We start from the raw sequence: 25,134 nt of genomic DNA on the forward strand, positions 1-25,134 counted from the left end.
TTGAATTAATGAAAGATTTAGCAGAAAAAGATGATATAAATGCGCAATTCAAACTTGGACATTATTATGATGAAGGAATTGGAACTGAACTTAATAAATCAAAAGCATTTGAATTATATAAAGCAGCTGCTGAAAAAGGAGATATTAATGCACAATTTAATTTAGCTATATTATATCAATTAGGAGAAGGAGTTGATAAAGATGAGGAAAAAGCATTTGAATTTATAAAGGATTTGGCTGAAAAAGATGATATAAATTCTCAATTTCAGCTTGGATATTATTATGATAAAGGAATTGGAATTGAAGTTAATAAATCAAAAGCATTTGAATTATATGAAGTGGCAGCAGAAAAGGGGGATGCTTATTCACGATTTAATTTAGCTATATTATATCAATTAGGAGAAGGAGTTGATAAGGATGAGAAAAAAGCATTTGAATTAATTGAAAACCTATCTGGAAAAGATAATATTGATGCTCAATTACAGCTTGGATATTATTATTATGAAGGAATTGGAACTGAAATTAATAAACCAAAAGCATTTGAATTATATAATATAGCAGTTGAAAAAGGAAATAATGAAGCACAATATAATTTAGCTATATTATATCAATTTGGAGAAGGCATTGATAAAAATGAGGGAAAAGCATTTGAATTAATGAAAGATTTAGCTGAAAAAGATGATTTAGATGCTCAATTCAAACTTGGATATTATTATGATAAAGGAATTGGAACTGAAATTAATAAACCAAAAGCATTTGAATTATATAATATAGCAGTTGAAAAAGGAAATAATGAAGCACGATTTAATTTAGCCATATTATATCAATTTGGAGAAGGAGTTGATAAAGATGAGAAGAAAGCATTTGAATTAATGAAAGATTTAGCAGAAAAAGATGATATAAATGCGCAATTCAAACTTGGACATTATTATGATGAAGGAATTGGAACTGAACTTAATAAATCAAAAGCATTTGAATTATATAAAGCAGCTGCTGAAAAAGGGAATATTAATTCACAATTTAATTTAGCTATATTATATCAATTAGGAGAAGGAGTTGATAAAGATGAGGGAAAAGCATTTGAATTAATAAAAGATTTAGCTGAAAAGGATGATTTAGATGCTCAATTCGAACTTGGATATTATTATGATAAAGGAATTGGAACTGAAGTTAATAAATCAAAAGCGTTTGAATTATATAATATAGTAGTTGAAAAAGGAAATAATGAAGCACAATATAATTTAGCCATGTTATATAGACTTGGAGAAGGCATTGATAAAAATAAGGAAAAAGCATTTGAATTAATAAAAGATTTAGCTGAAAAAGATGATTTAGATGCTCAATTCAAACTTGGATATTATTATGATAAAGGAATTGGAACTGAAATTAATAAATCAAAAGCATTTGAATTATATAATATAGTAGTTGAAAAAGGGAATAATGAAGCACAATATAATTTAGCCATGTTATATCAATTTGGAGAAGGCATTGATAAAAATGAGGAAAAAGCATTTGAATTAATAAAAGATTTAGCTGAAAAAGATGATTTAGATGCTCAATTCAAACTTGGATATTATTATGATGAAGGAATTGGAACTGAAATTAATAAATCAAAAGCATTTGAAATATATAAAGCAGCAGCTGAAAAAGGAGATATTAATTCACAATTTAATTTAGCTATATTATATCAATTAGGAGAAGGGGTTGATAAGGATGTAAAAAAAGCATTTAAATTAATAGAAAACCTAGTCGAAAAGGATAATATGGATGCTCAATTTCAGCTGGGATACTATTATGATAAAGGAATTGGAACTGAAATTAATAAACCAAAAGCATTTAAATTATACAATATAGCAGCTAAAAAAGGAGTTATTGATTCACAATATAAATTAGCCATGTTATATCAATTTGGAGAAGGCATTGATAAAAATAAGGAAAAAGCATTTGAATTAATTAAAGATCTAGCTGAAAAAGATGATACAGGTTCTCAATTTCAGCTTGGATATTATTATGATAAAGGAATTGGAACTGAAATTAATAAATCAAAAGCATTTGAATTATATGAATTGGCAGTTGAAAAAGGAAATAATGAAGCACAATATAAATTAGCCATGTTATATCAATTTGGAGAAGGCATTGATAAAAATGAGGAAAAAGCATTTGAATTAATAAAAGATTTAGCTGAAAAAGATGATTTAGATTCTCAATTCAAACTTGGATATTATTATGATAAAGGAATTGGAACTGAAATTAATAAATCAAAAGCATTTGAATTATATAAAGCAGCAGCTGAAAAAGGAGATATTGATTCACAATTTAATTTAGCTATATTATATAAATTAGGAGAAGGAATTGATAAAGATGAAAAAAAAGCATTTGAATTAATGGAAATCCTAGCTGAAAAGGATAATATAGATGCTCAATTTATGCTTGGATATTATTATGAAAGAGGGATTGGAACTGAAATTAATAAATCAAAAGCATTTGAATTATATAATATAACAGCTGAAAAAGGAGATATTGATTCACAATTTAATTTAGCACTTTTATATCAATTAGGAGGAGTTGATAAAAATGAGGAAAAAGCATTTGAATTAATAAAGGATTTGGCTGAAAAAGATCATATGGATTCTCAAATTCAGCTTGGATATTATTATTCAAATGGAATTGGAACTGAAATTAATAAATCAAAAGCATTTGAATTATATAATATAACAGCAAAAAAAGGTAATAAAGTTGCACAATACAATTTAGGTGAATGTTACGAATTAGGGAATGGTATAAATATAGATGAAATTAAAGCATTTGAATTTTATAAGAAATCGGCTGAAAATGGATATGGAGGTGCAAAATTTATACTTGGATATTACTACGTAAATGGAATCGGAACTGAAATTAATAAAGAAAAGGGGTTTGAATTATATAATGAGGCAGCGGGCAGCAATATCCAAGTTAATCTTATTGAAAATGACGAAGAAATAGTAAATAATTTGGACAAAGTTAATTATTGGTATCATAAAGCTGCAGAAAATGAAAATAAAATTGCATTGTATAAATTAGGTGAATTTTATGAATTGGGTAAAGGTGTTTGTCAAAATGAAACACGAGCATTTGAATTCTATAAGAAATCAGCTGATCAAGGGTATATAGATGCTCAATACAAAGTTGGGTATATTTATAATTATGGAACTCAGATTATTATTGATAAAGAAAAAGCATTTAATTATTTTACAATGGCTGCAAAAGGAGGAAATGTTGATGCACAATACAGCCTTGCATCTTTATATGAACGAGGAGAAGGAACTGAAAAAAATACTGAGAATACCATTTATTGGTATAAGAAAGCTACAGAAAATAGATGCCAAGAAGCTGAAAAAGGTTTAAACTTTTTATTAAAATAGATAAATAAACAAAAGTTCTAAAAAATTTTATTTATCTGGAATCTTGATTAGACTAGTTGCCTAATTATTATTACAGAAAATGCAACAAAAAAAGTTTTCATTAAATTATTAATAGTAATTAGTACAATATGTCATATTTAAATTATTGCTACTGTATCATTTTTACTATATCTAATATATTAATATACGCCATTTTCAAAAAAAAAGAAAATTTTGTAAATGGCTCTCATAATGTGACTATACTAGCATTAATTGTTACAATATGAAGCACGTAATTAAATAATCTAGTAATTGTTGAAACCTTTTGCAGCAAGTGTGTGGGCTAAATCGCTTATACTCATATCGATAAAGAATTATTAGTTAATTAGAATCTTCTCTCCTGGTCATATTTAGAAATTGATGTTATATTATGCCCAGATAAGGATTATATTTATTTCTTTAAACGTCTAAAAAACTTTCTTCTATTATTATAATTTGTATTCACCTAAATTTTTTTAGTATTAAAAATAAAAGAAATACATTTAAGCCATATTTGGCTTATCTGTATTAATTTTTTAACTGATGCAGTATTTGCAATTTAGAAGCGAATTTGTATTCTTAATTGTTCTTATGTTTTGATCTTTAAGCGACATACACGTGTAACTATTGGCAATTATTTATAAATTCCAATTATTTAGCTATTTTATTTAAGGATATAACGTTTATCTGAACCTCGACTCGTTAAAATCTATATAGGCCCATTTTTAAATTAATATATAATGATAGAATTTAAGAAATTCGTAAAAAATATAAATCTTACCTTTCTTCCTTCCTTCCTTACTTTCATTTTAAATAAAGTAAAAATATTATGTGTAATAAATAAAAAAGAATAAAAGAATAAACCATTATAAATATAACAAAATGAATTATATTAAAACTATCATATTCGCTTCACCTGTTAAAATATCCCACCCCATTAATTATTTATAACCAGAATATTATAAAACTTGAAATATTGGCGTTGAGGATTTCGTCTTATTCCTACCGTGATATATAAGCATGCGATTTGTAATGTGACAATGTGCTTAAATTGCAAATTTATTATATATAAATCTTTTTTTCTAGTTAATTAAATATTAAAATTTTCTTACCTTCATTAATCGTTCGTTATATTATCCCTATAAAAAAATTTTATCCGTTATTTCTGTAAAAATGAGCCTTTCACGGAACCATTCGCGGAATATGTAAATAATTCGATAAATTCCGATGACGGAATATAAAAACGGATCGACTTTTTTACAGGGTATATATTCCAAGAATCAAAAAATAGAGCTCATTTTTTTAAAATCGAAGTTTTTAAGTACACCTACACCATTTAAATCAGAAAAACAAGCCAGAAAACCCTAAATTTTCCATGTATACACTATAATAGAATTCACGTCAAATGGCGTCACAATGAAAATAAATTATCTATTATAAATGAAAAAAAAAAGAAATACTAACTGCGATACGAGTTAAAGCAGATTTAAATTTTCTGTATACTTGATATTTATTTTTATTACCGGTAAATGTATTTCTGTTCATTTTTATAAGTTTCAGAATTATCAAAAATATCAAAATTAAAATCATATCGTAGAGGATAAATAATCCTCACCAATCACATCAGATCAGAGATATGTGATATCATTTTATGTATTGCTGTGTCAACATGAGGTCATACAAAAAAAGGCGTTAAAAAGCATCAATTTTGACGATCCTCTCATTTTCCAAAAAAAAATTTTTTTTTCCAGCATTTTCTTACTCTTTCGTACAAAAAATGGATATATCAAAACAAATAAGAGAAGGTAATAAAGATATGAACGAAAAGGAAGTCACCCGTCGTAAATTTAAGGTATATTTATAATACTTTGTTAATTTTTAAGTCCTTAATGAGTTTCAATAACCGCAATAATCATTTAAAAAAACCATAATTTCATTACTAGATGATACATTCTAACTTCGAAATTTTAAACAAACCTTGGTGGAAGAGTTCCTATGATGAACGAAATGTTGAATATTTTATCTCCTCAATCAAACATTTACAACACGTCATATTATTATCACTTTCTGATCATGAAAATAATGAATTATTTTGGAAGGGATACCTCGATCTTAATCATGAACGTTATCTTTTAGAATGTATTTCTTCTGAATGTGACGTTGATCTCACAATTGAATTTGTACAACAGCAGTTAAAGAAACCTGATAGATCTTTACGTTTGGTTAAAAAAATCCAAAATCTTAATGATGCTATTACTAGTATTTTCCCATCCAAGTTCTTTCCCAAACTTTCAATTGATAATTTTACACCCTTGCTTGCAAAACAGTTAAATCAACATATATGCAATGGATTGATCGATAATGCAGGCCAGTATAGAATAAAATACGTTATGCCAGCACAAGAAAACTTTGTTTATATGTCTCCATATTTGATAGAAGACCGTATGAATGAACTATTCCGTCAATGTCGAGAAAAATTTAAGAAAGAAGATTTACAGCTGGAGGAAGCTGTCAAATTTGGAGCGTGCTTTTATTCTCATTTCTTAAGTATCCACCCTTTTATGAATGGAAATGGAAGAGTAGCGAGGTTACTTTTGAGTTATCTCTTATCAAGATTCACTGCGGTACCATTCTCTTTATATATAGGAACGAAAACACGAGATGTGTATTTACAATGTTTGCGTGAATCAAGATCATTCACACCTAACGCACTTGCAGCTCTTATACTTGAGAGTATACACTTATCCTTCTATAACATATGTTCAGTTATGGATTTAGAATTAACGTTAGAGCCAAAACAATCATGTTGTAAAGAAATATGGAGATAAATAACTTTTAGAGCAAATTAAGAATCTGTCGTGATTTAAAAAATTATTGTAATTTTATTTACGTTATTTTTTTAAGAAAAAAAATTTCTTTATACACGCTTCTTACGTCATAAAAATTAGTCTCTGTGTGTATCATGCTCGTATTTACGTTTATTTTGTAACAATTGAACAAATTGGAAAAACCGGGTAATCTTATTGCAGGATCATGTGATTAAAATCTCGCTAACGCCGCTGTTAGGAAAAAAAGCAATGTGATCATTGAATTTTAAGATTTACTCATGTCAAGAAAAATTCAATTAATTCAATATAAACGAGAGAAAAATAGTTCAGAATTTTATTATTTTAAAATTTTGGTAAAATTTGAACAGATAGATGATACCGGCAAAAATAATCATCATATTAAACAATTTACGGAAATCAGATAGTTTTTTTACGAATTTATCATCATTACTGTATCTCAAGTCCCAATAAACAATTTTTTAAGAACAAGAATATGAAAATAAAGTTTGTTGAAGAATATTAGTTGAAAAATTAAATTAAAAAAATACCTAAAAAAGTTTATTTTTTATATTTATCATTATTAAACAAGAAAAAAAACTTCGATAACAACATAATTTCGTTAATAACCTTCAAAATGGGAGAAATAAATTAAAAATGTGGATTGTTGATGTATTAAATATTACAATTCTTTAGGATTATATCAAATACTTTCATTTTAAAATTTTTTTATTAAAAAAAAAATTCTAAGATTGTGTGATGACTCGGATCAATTAACACATGACGTCATGACGTTGTGCTTTTTATCCGCTTTTTTATTACATTAACGGGATTCCTGAAAAAATAAGGTGAATAAGATAAGAACTTTCTAAGTAGCGTAAAATAGATTTTATTTGAAACTCAATCGGTATAGTCACGTGATTACATCTTTTTTTCCTTTACAACCTTAAAAATTTAAATTAATATCTAATTTATATTCCTAATAATAATTTAATTTTATTGTTAGGTTAAATTTGAAATTAATCAATTGTATAAAAATGGTATAAATCACTATACATAAAAGGGTAATAATTATGATAATCCGGGTGAACATACAACTTTGTAACTCTTTTTGATGATTACAATTACTAAAAAAAATTTATTAATGAATTTAACGTAAAAGTATAATTGATGAAGGAATAAATTTGTTTATTATCACAAAATTTGGGTAAAAAAATTTTTTTTTAATGTAAATCCTTCCTTTAATTATTTATAATGAGGAGGTTATATCCGAATCAATTTGACTAAAATTGGTAATAAATAATAAGATATGAAATCCCTTCAAAATATCATGCCACATTTTTTTTTTTGTCAACATAAAGTCAAAATATGTAAAAAGGAATAAACCGATGTAAATCCAGAAAAATCTTTTATCTATAGTGGCAATAGATCCGAATAACTTCTTAATTACTTTAATTAAAACAGTAATATATAATAACGACGTTATCAAGATTTAAAGTCTGGGCTATGATGCAAATTTTTCTTCATGATTATAATTACTAAAATTGGCTATAGATTACATATTAATATATAATTACTAGGAATGTTTAGAAGATTGCTGATAGAAGAAGATCGAAGTTTTTGGAACATCTTGTTTGCGTATTGCGAAAGAAAGAAAAAAACATATAAATAAGCACTAATTTCGCTCGATACTTCAACCAAGTTAATCAAAATGGCTACTAAATACTTTGTTACATTTAAAAATGAAAGCACCCAACCTTCTGTTGTTCAATTCTGTGTTTATCAACAGTATCCCGACCTTCCTGGCTTAAAATCAGTTGCATGGAAAAAAGCCGGTGCATATATGGGCGGACAAGCAACTGTTGAGTGGGTTATTACCTATTCAGCTGTTCTTAGTAATTATAATGATGAAGGAGGTATTGGTATATATGCTAGCAGTCAATCAATTGGAGCGGATTTTAAAGACCAATTTGATATCACCGATGAAAGTGTAAGAAATCAAAGTTTTCGAATATTTCTTAACGCGATAAATTTTCTTTAATAACTTGAAATTTTGAACATTTAGGGCATTCAAGTTGTCAAGAAATCAGGTACCTCAGGGCAAGATGGTACCATCACAATTACCAACAAATCTAATGAAATGGCTAACGTCGGTATCGGAATGGATGATTCATTGTCTTCGGTCATTCCTAATGTTTATGGAGGAGTTGAGGAGGTTTTCCAAATCACTCCAACCTATTTTGTTGCAGCATATGAGAATTTGGAAATAGGACAACTTATTTCCGATGTCGGAATAATTGGAAAGCCTCTAACATTGCAATTTCCAAGTGGAGTCACAAAAGCTACTGTAAGATTGATTCAAGATGGCCAGAAATTAAATCTCAAGATTGAGTATTAATTCTACGAGTAAGTTTTTTTTGGAATAACAGAAGGAAGTTTACTGAACTCCCTACTTTGCTGCGGCAAAAATTATCTTCTCGTCTTTTTATATCATTATTTCCTTTATAGTCTATATTTTATGATTATATTTCTTTTTTTTTATTCGACATATGAAATTGTTGACAAATTTGTTATATTGAAATTTGTATTTTTAAAATTTATAATGTCAAACTAACAATTTAATAAAATTTGAAGCTCTTTTGATCTTTTTTAACTAACCGTTATTTTTATAAGATATTTCAATTATGCATTAAAAATTACGTGGATTAAAATGTTGATCGTATTAACTATAGCTTTTTTACGTCTTTTTATCTAGATAATTACATATGGTAAAATAAAAATGTGAACGCACTAAATTTAAATTATAAATAAATATATGGTAAATAAAATGAAATTACAAAGACTGAAAATAAAATTTGTTGAAATTTTTAAATAAATTATGTTTAACAGCTTTAGTTCTTATTTTTATTCCAAATTACATTCACGACCAGAAATTATAATTTAAATAAATCATAAACTTTTATTCACATGACTAGTTTATATTTAAACATTAATAAATTTAAAATATATGTAATTTCATAATGAACAACGTTAACACGAACCTGTTTTTAGAATAGACAAGGTGAAACATCAATATTGTAACTTTTTTGCAAATATTTAACTCACCCAGTTTTTTACTATACATATTGAAACTTAAAAATTAAAATGGGACATATATTACTTTTAGGCTAATAAATTTAATTCGAACTATGATAATTACTTACTAACCGTCATGGTATTTAGGCATCCACAAATTTTGTTGAGTTATGACTGGAATGATGGAAATGTTTATTAATTAAATCCCAAAATTGAAGATGATCTAAATTCTTTATATTCCTTATCGGGAAGGATTAAATTCAATATAAATGAAAAGAAAATTCATAATGTGCTGCCATCGGTTCAAATAAAGTTATAGTAAATTGTTTATTTTCTGCACTTCAAGCATCAATTTCAGAAAATGCATATAAACAACATAAAGAAATGTTTTAACGCGCTTATATATTCATATTTCTTTGTTAATTTGTAAAAATTAGGTATGGGAAACGAAATTCCACGTATGTTTGATCTGCTGATAGTGTTAATTTTAGCCACAAAATTCCATTGACCGACTGATCATTTTTTTAGATTTGTAATCATTTGTAATCATCCGGACCATGTCTTCTGTCGTTATTATATGTAATACGAGCTAATTCCACGTCAGATCCAATGGGCGAAAATTAGTATAACCTAAAATTTTATCTGTCAACCCTCGGAATTATTTGCCCGAATAATAAGATCAAGTCCGAGTTTGCGCAAAATAATCATGTAGATCTTGACTTTTATGGATAATCCGGGTCAAATTTTATTACTTTTTTTAGGTAATGACAGACACTATCTTAATTCCGACCCTGAAGAAATGCGTACAACGAAGGACCTGATTTCCTATGGGTCTTAATGGCGCAGCGAGAGACCTAAAGTTGTTCATGTGTTACCGTGATACGAAATTTAGACTTTATTATATTTAGTAAGGACAAAGAAAGGAATAATTAAAGTAACGCAAAATAACGCCTTTTTAATTCTACCAAAACATATAATAAAATGGATAAATTCGTATATTTAATAAATAAACTCGTATAATGTTTTTTAATAAATAAATTCATATAATGTTTTTTTTTAGTTTATATAATATTTTTTTAATAAATAAATTTAATAAATTCGGGTATATATATTTTTTTAATAAAATCCGGATAATATAGATATATATTTTAATAAAAATTCGGATATATCAGATATATTTTTAATAAAATATGGATACATATATATATATGTATATATTGATAAATTATTTCAGCTAATCACAAAAATTGGCCTCCTGAACAATATATACGAATAATAAATATTTCCTTGATGTTAATATATGGTTAGCTCTCGGATTTTTGATGCAGATCATGATCAAATTTTTTTTTTGTTCTATATAAATGACCATTGTTCATAATATTGAAATATTGATATCAATATCAATATCACAAAAATGCGTGATCTGTATATGGCGTCAACGTATTACGAGGGTTGAAGAGGGTCAAAACATATTACAAGACAATACAAGCTTGCTCTCATGTTTTCATGAAATATTGAGAGAAATATGATATGGCTATACTTCATAGCCTTTCCTCACTATGGTATATATATCAGTCAAACCTTATGGTTTGAACCTGCAAGAAAATTTCTTTCTTTCGCTACACCGCCAACAGCCGATGAAGAAAACGTATACCAAAGTTATTTTCGTGAAAAGTTCTTGTCACAGCTAGAAGGGGATAATTACGTCAAAGCTGTTGACAGGCATTCAAAAAAATTTCTCGAGTTGTTACTTCAGATAATGTTGATGGTCTAACTGTGCTGAGTCTGGTGGCCTATATATAAAGGTATACTGTGTTTTGTGGTGAAGAGTGGTCGAACTGGGCCTAAAGCGTGATCGTATTATACTGTCCTATAAATATGTGCAGTTGGTCTAATCAGGCCTATCTGTATGGCAACAATGATGATACAATTCATTCATTCATTTTTTTATTTCAAAACAAGTTACAAGACCAGTAAGGGTAATATCCTAATGGGGTGGCGGAATTGATTTAATTGGAGTAATCGTCTTATTGAATCTGGAGCTTTGATAGTTCAGAAGGAACCTATGTTTTAATTGTTATTGGACAAATAAAAGAATATTGTAAAGAAGATATTTCATCAGAAAAATATGAGGAGGAGTAAAATTCGTTGTCCAATGCAAGAATTTTACAATGGACAAAGTAAATGGCTACCTTGTTAGAGATTTATTATCTAATACTAAAGTCAATAATTATTCAGGGAGGATTATCAAATTATCCTCCTGATACTCTAGGAATTTTTATTACACAAAGTCATCACTTGAGTTAGCAAGAAGTTCAGTTTATAATATATTACTACTAAATATAACAAATTTTAATTAAACGGTTTACATTGTATGTGAACAGAAAAGTAAAGAAGCGCTCAAGTGATGACTGTGATATCATTACGATTGAAAATACCAAATTCGAAAATATTGAAGTTGAAGAAGGCTCCACTTTATCCTTATTTGGAATCGAAATAAAGGGCAAAGTGATCTTAAATAATATAAAATTCAAAAATGTAACAATGAAACAAAGAAATCTTTTTTTAAAATTTTAAATTTAATAAAAAAAGTTATTTACTTTCTAAAAGTTAATAAAACAACAATAAAAATATGCTTATTGATGTTACTTTTTTTATTAAAAGATATTACGAAATTTTTTAAAGCTTTAATACAAAATATTGTACAATAACAAACATTAACAGTCATTGAATAATATATTTTCTCATTTACATTATGTAAGCGATCTATTCGCAATTTTTTTTTTACAATAGTTCGTAAATAATAAAGTACTGTGAAATTTATAAATTCATTACAAAAACAATTTTGTATAAGTAGTTTATTGTTACATTGTTACAAAAAAAATTTTTTTTTATCTTAAAAAATTCCATTGTAGCTTTAAAAAATTACATCCTCTAGAAAAGAGAATCTCACTAATTAATATGAAAAAAAAATTCTCAGAAAAATTAATTATAACGATCTATTGTCACAAAAAATAAATAAATACAGTAAGTAATTGTGTTAGTCTATTTATATTGGGCTTGATACAAAAATAATAATATTATTATTAATAATAAGAATCGGGAAAAAAGGCAGTTGCCGTGACGCAGCAACATTGATCTGATCACCGATCCAAACCTAAATGGTGAAAGAATGTATTCGGGAAAAAAAATTCGGTTTTGAAAGAAAAAAAACCAAACCAAAAAGGAAAGGGAAAAAATTTTTCGGATTGGAAAAAAGCCAACCGGAAAATAACAAAAAAAAAAATTTTGTGGGGAGGGACAAAGAGGAAAATCGGGTCAAAAAAAGAAACCGAAAAGGAAAAAGAAAGAAAAAATAAAAAAAATTCGAAAGAAAAAGAAAAAAAAATTTGGGAAAAGAAAAAGGATAAAGAAAGAAATCGGTTTTAAAAAAAAAATAAGTACCGAAAAAAATTCTGAAAATAAGGACAATAATTTGGTTCAAAAAGACCGAAAAAAAATTCAAAAAAAATTAATAATATGGTCAAAAAAAAAAACTAATAATAATTTTTCGGTTTTGGAAAAAAACCCAAATCTAAATGGTGAAATGAAAAAGAGGAAAAAAAACGAAACTTTTTTTTTTTTAAAAAAAAAGGAAAAGAAAAAGGTTGGTGCTTTGAAAGAGAAAAGAGGAAATTTGAAAAAAAAAGAAGGAACCATTTGTAAAAGATCGTTCCAAGAAAAAAAAATGAAAATTAAAAATAAGGGAACCGAAAAAATCCGATTAAAATTTCATTAACTGGAATGTACATGACTTGCCGATCAAGCGGGTCTTAACTATAAAGAATACGGATCAGCAATTCAATTGGGGAAAAAAAATTCCATTATTCTAGTTGATTTGTATTTTTTGTAACTAGAAAAGCCATTTTCATCGTCAGGATTTTGATAATAACAAGAATTATCTAGATTGGAGTAATGATAAGAACCGCCAGAAACTGGTGTATCTCCACGATGAGTCTCTAAACCCTACGAAAGTTTTCACTTATCTAAAGACCTGGGATACAAAACATTTATTTCCTTAATCATTAACGTCTCTATAAACGTTATCGTTACTATTTGAAGGTTAAGTTTGAGAAGAAGAATTATTATTTGAAGTTGAGAAAGTATTAGGGTTTGTAGACATGATTTTGTATCACAAATTATTTGAATAATATTTTTTTTTTCGTTTCTTACCGTAAGTAAGAGATTTTATGATGGGATAAAGAAATTTTCACACGTTCAGTTACAAAAAAAAAAATAATAACCCCTAATTACACATCATAAAACAGGAAACTCGCTTTGTACAATATAACCAAATTGCGTTATTGATTTTATAGAATGTTTAATATTTTGTAGGCGATGATTTTATTATTACACATTGTTTTGATCACGATGTTCTTTCATATACTGTAATAAGTAACTTAGTTAATTTATTGCATAGAATATGACCATTATGATGTTTCTAAAAAAGTTGTGTTAGCGAGTTACACACTTACACTTGCGCGAGCAGAATTGTGTACCTAGTGACATAAATGTACTTTTATAAAAATTTCATTGATAAAAATTTTCTAAACTTACTAGATATGGTTTTTACAATCAAATTTTCTATAATCAAAATTTTAAAAGTACCCCCAATGATGGTATGCGCAAAAGTAGTCGTTACTGCCTATTCTAAAATGATATACAGCAGTACATACGTCGTGAAAAAATAAATAAATGAAAGAATGCATGTCAAAAAAAAATAACAGAAACTTCATTATCGAAAAATATAATACTTAAAATTCTTCGTAATAAGAATTTCCTTTTCCATCGGTATAAATATTTCGAACCGTCGGAATTTTGATAATAATCATAAGAACCATCTTTGTTGGAGTAGCGATAAGCACCGCCGGATGCTACTGAATTCCAAGATATTGAATCCATTTGCTTCCTTTTCATTAACGCCACTATAATCGTTATCTTTATTATATGAAGGTTAAACTTGAGATGAAGATGATGGAGTGTTATATTTGAAGTTGAGGATTTATTTGAATCTGTAGACATTTGGATAATATTTTCGCTTTTTATTGTCAAGCAAGAGATTTTTTTTAAAAAAAAAAAAATGCTCGTTTCTTTATTGCATGTAAGAGAGAAACAATTTATTATTTAATGAAATTATGATGCACCAATAAGGAAGCGTCAAAAAAGAAGAAATGGCATAAACAAAAGCGTTTTTCCATGTTATTATTATAGAATTGAGGTTAAATGAACAGTAGTCAGTAGGGTTAATATATTACTCATTAGGGAACATCGAAGATAAAGGATGTGGTTTTTTGACTGCTACGACAGATATTGTATCACGTTGGGAATTACTTTATACTATCATACAATTGCATAATTATTATTGATATTTTTCCTATACTAAATAACATGTAAAAGTTAAAAAGTTAAACTGGAAATAGTTCAATCAATAGTTTATCGTATTTTTTGCTTTATGCAAATTTTTTAGTTGAGCTCTGTTTTGTTTCTTTTTTGTTTTGTATTCTTTTCGGTTGACTATTTATTTTGTCAGCTCAATTTTATACGTTTTTTATTTTTATTTCCTTTTCCTTCTCATTTTTCTTGATCTTCATTTTTTTTTTGTTTTTCTTCACCCTTAATTCTTAGAGATGCTTGCATGGGATGTAATTATCTTTGTTTTCGTTATTTTAACTATTAGAAATGATCTAATTAAAAATAGGTTCGTTTATACTTTTTATAAATATATAAAATTAGAAATATTATTACATATATATATATTTTTTTTTGTTGCTTCAACAATATCTAATGACTGTTATTTGTCTTTTTTTATAGCTAAAAAAAATTGTAATTGTTATATGCAGTAATACTTTTTTCATTCTTGATAAATGAACAAAATTAGCCAATCGAAATATTTTGAAATCACGTGATACAATAAGCTAATAAACGTCCTTTATTTATATAAAATGGATAAAACTATGAAACATATCAAATAAAAATCCATAAATTATTAATTTAATTATCAATTTTAAAACGCTTTCCTACAATAAATCAATATATTAGCTGTTATTCAATATTATTATATAAATTAATAAAGCCTTAATATTTACCTTGATCTGAAGTTTCAATTTGTAATACTTTAGTAATATTACGCTTTTTTGATTCACTAATAAAAATTGTATTTTATTAAGATAAAATAATGCTAAAATTAGAAAATACACACTTAAAGTTTGTACAGTATAATTTAATATCAATACCTTATTTCTATATCAAGATCTTGTTCCTTAGTATTATATTTAAACTGATTTTAAAATTAACTATTCATAATATCATTTTATATAATTCAGTAACTTACCTCCATTGTCTTCAATTAATATATTATCTAAAATAATAAAAAATACCTATTAATTTCAAACATAAACTTTTTTTTGAAGCAAATAATACATACCTTGTTTTATACTAAATGATCTCATTGAAGATAAATTAGAAATCATATGGCTTAGTGGTCTACTAGTACTGTATATACAGCACCAGAATGTGGTTTTTCACTGAATTCAGGACCAAGTTGTTTCAACTGTATTAATTCTAATCTTTTTTGTTCTGCCTGTTTGAATATTTCTACATATTTATTCTTATGATACCAATTATTAAAACCTTCTATAATTTCAGTAATTAAAGGTCTTTTTGAAGGATTAGAATCCCAGCATCTTTTCATTAAATTAGCAAAACATTCAGGAGTATCTTTTGTAATTTCAGGTTGTTTCCCATCAATAATTTTATAAATCAGATCAACGTCATGATCAATATGAGCAAAAGGTTTACAACCTGTTGTTAATTCCCACATAATCATACCTATACTATAAACATCTGATTCTTTTGAAATTGCACCACCCTTAAATATTTCTGGTGCAATATAGGGTGTTACTCCATATACTTCATTATTTAATAAACTATAATTTGCAGGTAATGATAATCCTAAATCACAAATTAACCATGTTTGATGCGCTAACAATATATTTCCACTATGAAAATCCCGATGTATAAAATGGTTTTATGAATTACATTTAGTCTAAAATAAATAAATAATAATAATTAATATTATAAATTTTATAAATTTTAAATAATAATTAATAAAAATAATAACACAAATACTGACCATTCTGAAATTTTCCATAAAGTATGCAGTTTTTTTTTCCATGCAATATCACTAGAATTCTTTTGCAAATGGTTATGTAGATCTCCACCGCTTGCATACTTCATTACTAACATAAAATCCTTTGTTTCAATATCTTGTGTAATACCATAAACTTCAATGATATATTCCAAACTATAACATTGGAAAAGTGCTTTTACCTAAATATATATATGTATATTAATTATCAAAATTAATTTAATAGATGTAATAAAACATATAGATATAATAAACCGATAGCAAAAATCAATTACCTCGTTTAAGAAATATTTACTGATGTTTTGTGAATTCAAAAATCTTTTTACAGCAACATCTTGACCTAACCAAGTCGCCTTATAGATAATACCAAATCCTCCTTCTGCAACATACTTAAACTTTGTAATTTGAGTATGTGGAATTTCATTTATTAATAGCTGGTTTGTTTTAGAATTAAGGAATATTTTTCTAACATGGTCATATATATCTAATATATCTTTCGTTAGGTTGAAAACTGCTTCACATGATGATTTTTGTCATGTAATTACTATTTTTTTAGTTAATTTTATTGTGCAACATGCCACAAAATGATAATAGTATTTACGTACTTTAACAAGAATTATTCCTTCTTTCTTCTAATAAAAAGAAAAATAAAGGAAAAATACCAAAATTAAATAGAGATGTTCTATATTTGATATTTGAAGAATTACAATATGATAATAAAAGGATACTTTACTTAAGTCTTAAAATTTATTAAAACCGGGAAATGAGAAATCATTATTAAATGTAATTATTTAAAATCATGGATCTAAAAGTAATTTTTAAAAATTATTGATAATTCTTACCGTATTATAAAATCTCTATCAGTGATTAGAAATACACTTTTTTATACCCTTTTCACATAATTATCAAATACATTTTATTCCTGGAACCAAACATCTCTTTTCAGAATTAGAATCCCTTAATTGTAGTACTGTTATAGATAAGAATGATTTGTTTTGGTTATAAGAAATTCGTCAATCTATTAAAGATCTTGTGATCGAATCATCTACAAAAATAATGCTGGAATTGCAAAATTGATTGATTGTAATACATTGAATCATCTTGCGAAATATTTGAAAATACATTATTTAAACATGCAAATACTATCCAACATCTCGGATGACGACTACATCAGAATTGAAAATTTTATAAAAGGTTATGATAAGTTCGGACCACATTTATGGCTATAATCTAAATATTTTACATTACTTAAGATTGTATCTTTAATATTCTAATTTTTAACAGAAAACATAAAGCTATCATAAGTTTCATCCATATATATTGGGTTTACCATCTCATAATCATGAAATCTTTAGGAATAAGCCCATCTCGACTTCCTCTTAACAATAATTCAAATCTATATCTGATATGGTATGATTCCATATAATAATCATCATTAATAACCACTTATTAACTAATATTGAAATGTTGAAATTATATTAAAATCAATAATTTTTAAATCAATAATTTGGAAAATACCAATCTTAATTTAATTTTTCTTAGTCTTAAACGTTGTATTTTTTGACATACTATTAGGTTCCAAAATAAGTATTCTTCATAGAATTGGTGGTCTAAAGTTTTTGATATGTTCCAACTTTTTGCGAAATTCTCTAGATGATAAACTAAAAAATCTAATTAAAAACAAACAGTGTTGTAAAATATTTTTCATCATTTTAAATCATTATCTGACCTATCTGACAAAGTTATAGGATCTGAACTGAACTAATTCTGTCTGTTGCTTTCATTCAATAAACTAATTAATATAAATTGTAATAAATTATAAATAATATTATACAATAATCTAACAAGAACTTTGGAAAGATGTCGATGTTTTCGACATCTAAAGTTGATATTAAAATGCAGATCAATGAATCGGAAAAAATACGGCCCGAAAAAAAACCAAGTTAAAATGATCAACAATTCTGCACCATAATTTTATTAGAACAAAAAAATTTTGCTCCTTAAATTTTGTCATGACTGATATAAAACTATACTATATTGGTAAATGATTTTAATCAAACGAAATTATTTACCATCATTTCAAGTAATTTGCCTATACTACATTAGCGTACAAATCAATAAATTTATTAGATTCTAAGAATTTTTCACTTTTTTTTTTCGTATAATACTTTTTCGAAAGTGCAATAAAAAAATTTTATCTGAATACTTTTCATGGTTTCTATAAATACCCCATTACGCGATCGGCAAAATCATGGTGCCTAAATCCGTGAGTTGAAATCATTTAATCCTATTTCGAAATTGTAATTATATAATAAGATTACGAGATGAGTACTTTCTTTAAATCATCAAAATATTAATTTAGACCTGTTGTACAGTATTAAGTAAATAAAAATTTTCACCAATAATAATCATGGCGTGGACCAATGAAAATCATCTGCATTATCTGCATTGATTGCGTAATTTCGTTACACATTTTTAATCCAACTTAATAAATGATCGTCTTTCGGAACACGGAACACAAACAAATACATCAATTAATCGTTTCTCTTTTTTTTTTGTTAATATTGTCATTTATATACATTATAATGGTTAATGATATTTTACAAAAATTATCGCAAAATTTACTTGAAATTTTGGATGATGATGAATATTACGATATTACTATTGAAGTTGGTGACGACCCTCATGTAAAAATATTCAAAGCACATATGGCCATATTATACTTTCGTTCTTATTATTTTCGAAGAGTTTTGTCAGCCTATAAAAAGAAAAATGATGGAACTTTGACACATATTAAATTACCAAAAATTTTACCCGAAACTTTTCAAATAATTTTAAGGTGAGATAATTTAATTATTATTGTTTATAATATTTTTTTTTCTTTTTTTTTCAGTTTAACGAAACGTTCTTATTTTTTAGGTATATTTATGGTGGAGTAGTTTCTTTAGATGAATATGATGCTCCATATATTATCAAAATCTTGGTCTCCGCTAGTGAACTTAATCTTCAAGAATTTATTAATATTCTACAATCCTTTTTGATTGAAAACAAATCGGAATGGATAGAACTAAATTTTAGTGACGTATATGAATTGAGTTTTGAAAACAGTTCTTTTTCGGATCTTCAAAAATATTGTAATGATTTAATATCAAATGATCCTGATAAAATATTTAGATCATTAAATTACTCTGCAACTTCAGAAAAAGTTTTGATCTCACTTATTCAAAGTGAAAAGTTTCAAATTAAAGAAATTCAAGTATGGGAATTTATACTTAAATGTGGACTTACTCGAAATCCGGAACTTCCATCAGATCCTAAAATGTTCTCAGATGATGATTTTAATACTTTAAAGAATAGAATACAACAATATGTTCCATTTATTAATTTTTACAATTTAACTTCTGAAGAATTTTTAAACAAAGTGTATCCTTATAAAAAAATTTTATCAGAGGAATTATTTGATAAATTAATTTTTCATTTTATGAATCCTAATAAGCAATCTAAGCAATCTGAGCAATCTGAAGAAACTAGTATTGGCAAACCTGAAGAAACCAAAGAAACCAATATTGACTCTAATATCATCACACTCAAACATGCTGAATTAATTTTAAAATGGATTGATGAGAATAATCCAGGTTACTTACCTTTAGCGCTTACAAGATGGATTTATAAGGATACTACAGATATTAAGGAAAAGTTCAAGTTATTACTTCGTGGAACTCGTGATGGATTTACACCTGAAAAATTTCATGAAATCTGTGATAATCAATCCCATACTTTAACAATTATTAAAGTGCAAGATAGTAATGAAATTCTTGGAGGATATAATCCTGTTGCATGGAAATCTGATAATAGTTATGGTGCTACTAAAGATAGTTTTATATTCTCTTTTAAGGATAATAATAATATTGAAAATCACATTTTGAGTCGTGTAAAGTTTGAATTTGAATTAACTGCTACATACAACTCTGTTGAGAATGGATCATCATTTAGTGGTAGTGACCTTAATTTACGTGATAAAATTGGTAGTTGTAGTCAAAGGAGTTATGAAAATAAGATCAGAGAAACTGCTGATAATTTTTTAGTAGAGGAGTATGAAGTATTTCAAATCAAAAGAAATTGATGTTTATTTGTATAAATTCGTCCCATGAATAACATATTCAATTTTGGTTCTTTTTTTTTTACATTATTATGTTTTTTTTTATACTCTTTTAACGTTAAAAATAAAAATTCTGGTTATGCAAATGAATGTGTTGTGAGAATAAATGTATCTTGACATGTTGATTTCCAATTTTTGGAGTTTGACCAATAACATATATGATTCAATATTAATGATCTGTATATCTTTAAACTATAATTAAGGTATTGGTTTCATCTTTCAAGTGAATAAAAGCAATAGGGAATCGACTCTACCGTGATGGTAATGAGATCAAGGCTAATCCGCGAAATGACTGGTTTATATCCATAGAAGAATCATACACTACATGTTTTACTATTCTCTCAGAGACATCATCCATAAAAACAGCTATTAGGAGTGTGATATAAAAGTTATTTAAAAATCCATTCACGCTTGCTGAAAAAATATGCTAATATTACTAACATCAAAATCTGCATTTTTATAGGATCTTGAGTAATTTGCTTCAAAGAAATTTGATTTGAAAAATTAAATGACCATATAATAAATTAAATTAAAGTATTTAATCAAGCTTCAACATTACTTTTGTTGCAAAAAAATATATTTTATATTTTAACTATTGAATATTTGACAGATTATTTTATAGTGTTTAGAAGAATCAAAGTTTATCTTTGGGATTTTTGTTGATAAATATGATAAATACTAGTAAAATTAAAATCATAATGATGTCACATTTCGCCTTTCTGATCGGGTACTTGGGTACTCTTTATAAAATATTTACCTGAGTTAAACTCAATAACTATTACATGGTATCAAATACTAAAAGTAACCATGGTAAACGCTGTTTAATCATCATAAAATTCCAAAAAATCTATACTTGAGCCGGGACTGGATCAGGAATGCAACTATTGTTGTATTTTGCGACAATACTATAATTTTATTGAATTTAACAAAAATAAAAAGACAAAAAAAATTTTATTAGAACGTCAATGGTTGTTTGATACCTTTATAATTCTATAATTTTTTTTTCGATATTATGATCATGTTTTTCGTATTAACTAAATTCGATTTTTTGTTTTAAAACCCAATTATTTTTAAGAGTGTGCATGGGAAGGTTAAAAGACAGAATATATTGAATTAAGAAAAGCAAATAAAAGTAACGATCATATGTTTCAAAAAATATGTTGATTGTTGCATTTTTGAATTAAATTATAATAATTAAGACAACAATAATCTTAGAACCTTCAATGTCAACCTCAAAACCATCACTTTTGACATTTATTTATTTTAGAGTGATACATGATGTTGTACCTTCGTTCTGTCATCATGTTAAAATAAAAAAAAATAAAAATTATTTGCGCAAAAAAATACTACTCTGGACTACAATGAATCAGAGAAATAAATTAACAAACAGGAAGACACTATACCAAACCCAATGGAAAACTGAAGACAAACTAATTAGTAAGTAAGAAAATCACCTCCAAGAATTGAACTTGGACACAGAAATTGTGGAACCAACGGTGATGGATAATTGTTGAGTTAATAAGTTATTAAGGAAAGAACTCAACAAAGGAATAAAATAAAGGGTATCACATGTGAAGAATGAAATCACATGAGATAGATCAAATGATCAAAGAAAGATAAATTTTTACAAGACAAAGGATCTCTCTGACACCAATTAAGGGCGATGCAAACGATCCCCTTGTAAAAATTATCTATCTAAGAATGGTCAAATGATCAAGAAAGGGTAAATTTTTACAAGACAAAGGATCTCTCTGACACCAATTAAGGGCGATGCAAACGATCCCCTTGTAAAAATTATCTATCTAAGAATGGCCAAGTAATCCCAAGTTGACCAAAGGGTAAAGATTATGTCTCCATGCTATATTTGGTAAGCAATGGACCTAGCTACATAATATAAGATAATTTTGAAAAATATGTCAATTGAAAATAATGAAAGAAAAGATGACTAAACTACTGTGGGATTAAAAGTAGAATAGTATTTACAAAATAGACTAATTTTATAAAGTAAAGAATAAGAAAAAAGAAGAATATAAATTATGCAATTGAGAAAATAAAGTAAATGGAGAAGGATTGATAATAATATAGATAATAAGTAAAGGAGAATTGATAATGATAGAGAGAATAATAAATGTTCAAAAGAATGTAATACATTGGAAAATGAAAGAAGTGGGGTAAGAAGGAAGATTGTAACAGTACAAGAGAGTTTTAATGAAAGAAGAATTAGGATAATTATATATTTGATAATATCAGTAGACATGAGTAAAATAATAAAAAGAATGTAAATATATATGGCAAATGATGGTAGATATTGGAAGGTTGATTCAGTTGGTTGATAATGGTGGTAGCATTTGTTGAGGGGAATTTCATTGAGAACAGTATTGATAATGTTAGGACACAATTGATAAGACATTTTTGAATTAATTTTAAATTGAAATTTTAAAATTGAATTGAAATTTGGATTTGATATAGAAAATTTGATATAGAAAATTTGGATTTAATATTTGTTTGAAACTTGTGTTTGAAAAATATTTGTGTTTGAAAAATATTTGATACAGAAAATTTGGATTTAATATTTGAGAAAATTTAAGGGTATATATACTTGTAAAAATCTTATGTGACTAATAATAATTTATTATGATTCATAAAAAAAATCAAGATCATGTATGAGTCACATTTATTACATCAATTAATTTATAAGTTACTTAATCTAAAACTAGTAATATGAGTTAACTTAATGATGACTAATAATGTATAATTGTGGCTTATAATGCATGATCAATATGATTTACTCCCTTATAGATTATTTATTTACATGTTGTTATCTTAACTGAAATAGATGCCACCAGTTTTGTATAAACAAAAATAAAATATAGGGTAAATTAAAAGGTTTTATTACAAAATATATTTCTGGAATTGTCTGTCAGTACTGCCTTTCTTGGTGCACCTGTAGCGACCAATTTACAACAAAAATACACAGAGAACAATTAGTAAAATATCAGTCTTTATTAATAAATTATAGGATACTATCTATCTATCATCATGTGAAGCTACTTTTATCATCTATAGATCGGTGAAAACTAGATCTCTAATTGTGACTCATCAATTACAATCTATCGCATCGCCTTTACCGTAAAATGTTGATAATCTGGCAATCTGGTCATGATACCAAATGAGGTTAGTTTTACAGAATACAGATTCAAAAAACAACGCGGGATTTTGTAATTCATGAGAATAGAGAGTATGTATTATATTAATGACAGTAAGGCTATGTATGGCATAAAAAAAGTCTATATCCGGGTATAGAAACAAATAATATGTCTATATCTTAATAATTCAACATGACATAAACATTTCTAAATTGTGATTTTGAATGAGTTACCAGCAGCTTCCAACATTATATTCGTTGATGTGTAGAAAAATGTGTCTTGCAGCCTTTGAATCTATTTGATCCCGAATATGGAAATTCTGTGTAACTTATATAAGTTGTATAGCTTCAACATAATCAACGCCACGTATTTTTCTTCGTAAGAATATTGTATTTCAGGTATGTAAATATAACACAACACATGTTTCCAGGAATCATATATCATATACGAAAATTTTGGAAGTACGGTGATTGTGATGACACTTGCATGTTTTTCCGATATCGTGTTTGTAGTTTGCTGTTTACTTCAGTTCTCGCATTACTTAAACCTTGATTTCCTGGAAAAATCGTGATCGCTGAAATGATTCTTGATGGAATACAAAAGAATTTCGCATTAGTTATAAGGTCAAAGAAATCATTCTCAACATTCAACAGAAATGTCAGCAATCTTTGGACATACTCTTTTCATATAAATTATCACCTCTCGCCTGATCTGTACATAACATTATTCACAAATATCTGTGTTAGCTTCTTGCAGCAGCAAGTTTGTCGTTAAGTAGTTTTATCTTACATATGCGAACAAAGAAGATTTTCTGAAGGAATACTAGACGTTTTCTGGAATAAAAACAAATAAGTGCTTCATGGTCATCCAGCAGAATAAATTGTTGTAGGTCCGTGAAAACTTTGCAATCGTTAAGGTCTACAAACTTTATTTCTTATGAAAGTATCAAAAGGGATATGATTTAACCGTAGTGACTAACTTGGAAAGTGGAAGTTTTGAAAATCAGAATATAAATATGTAGCTTTTATTAATTATGGGTACCAAGCACAGAATCATGGAGAACATTGAGTTGACTTGCATCTTCATACAAGACCGGGAAAAAATGTCATTCGAGTGAATACTGGGAATGATGTTAACTTCCTCATAAGGTAAGATATAGTTCTATGGAAAACTGAGATGCCTAACGAACTGGAGGATGCTATTATAAATCTCATTCTTGCTGAGGCAATAACCTGACAAATTCACAGCAGGAGAATTTAATGGATTCTGGGGAGATTTTGGTCGACCTCTTGAAGATTATACTCACATCATTATAGATTCACCT

At 26.8% G+C, this 25,134-nt stretch overlaps 4 protein-coding genes across 4 annotated transcripts; all 4 read left to right on the top strand.

Moving 5' to 3' along the window:
* Window positions 1-1,463: 1,463 nt before the first annotated feature.
* OCT59_027402 (uncharacterized protein) lies at window positions 1,464-3,401 on the top strand (the record flags this gene model as incomplete). Its single annotated transcript, XM_066136939.1, has 1 exon — window positions 1,464-3,401. The coding sequence occupies one exon, from the start codon at window positions 1,464-1,466 to the stop codon at window positions 3,399-3,401; it is 1,938 nt and encodes a 645-aa protein (XP_065993372.1).
* A 1,795-nt stretch (window positions 3,402-5,196) lies between these two features.
* On the top strand, window positions 5,197-6,247 carry OCT59_027403 (uncharacterized protein; the record flags this gene model as incomplete). The annotated part of the gene is made up of 2 exons (XM_025325639.1): window positions 5,197-5,271; window positions 5,363-6,247. 2 exons carry the CDS (start codon window positions 5,197-5,199, stop codon window positions 6,245-6,247), a joined length of 960 nt encoding a protein of 319 aa, XP_025180220.1.
* A 1,708-nt stretch (window positions 6,248-7,955) lies between these two features.
* OCT59_027404 (uncharacterized protein) lies at window positions 7,956-8,642 on the top strand (the record flags this gene model as incomplete). The annotated part of the gene is made up of 2 exons (XM_025325638.1): window positions 7,956-8,234; window positions 8,310-8,642. The coding sequence occupies 2 exons, from the start codon at window positions 7,956-7,958 to the stop codon at window positions 8,640-8,642; spliced, it is 612 nt and encodes a 203-aa protein (XP_025180219.1).
* Window positions 8,643-19,062: 10,420 nt separating this feature from the next.
* Window positions 19,063-20,754, top strand: OCT59_027405 (uncharacterized protein). The gene is made up of 2 exons (XM_066136940.1): window positions 19,063-19,344; window positions 19,425-20,754. Exons 1-2 carry the CDS (start codon window positions 19,091-19,093, stop codon window positions 20,626-20,628), a joined length of 1,458 nt encoding a protein of 485 aa, XP_065993373.1. The 5' UTR covers window positions 19,063-19,090; the 3' UTR covers window positions 20,629-20,754.
* The last annotated feature ends 4,380 nt before the right edge of the window (window positions 20,755-25,134 follow it).

Source organism: Rhizophagus irregularis, chromosome 7 (genome assembly GCF_026210795.1).
Source record: "Rhizophagus irregularis chromosome 7, complete sequence".
NCBI classification, from domain to species: Eukaryota; Fungi; Glomeromycota; class Glomeromycetes; order Glomerales; family Glomeraceae; genus Rhizophagus; species Rhizophagus irregularis.

Bases quoted from the DNA above. Each gene is read 5' to 3' on its own strand.
- OCT59_027405 (XM_066136940.1), top strand. From the start codon at position 19,091: ATGGTTAATGATATTTTACAAAAATTATCGCAAAATTTACTTGAAATT. The intron at 19,345-19,424 runs GTGAGATAATTT...CTTATTTTTTAG, and splicing joins ACTTTTCAAATAATTTTAAG to GTATATTTATGGTGGAGTAG.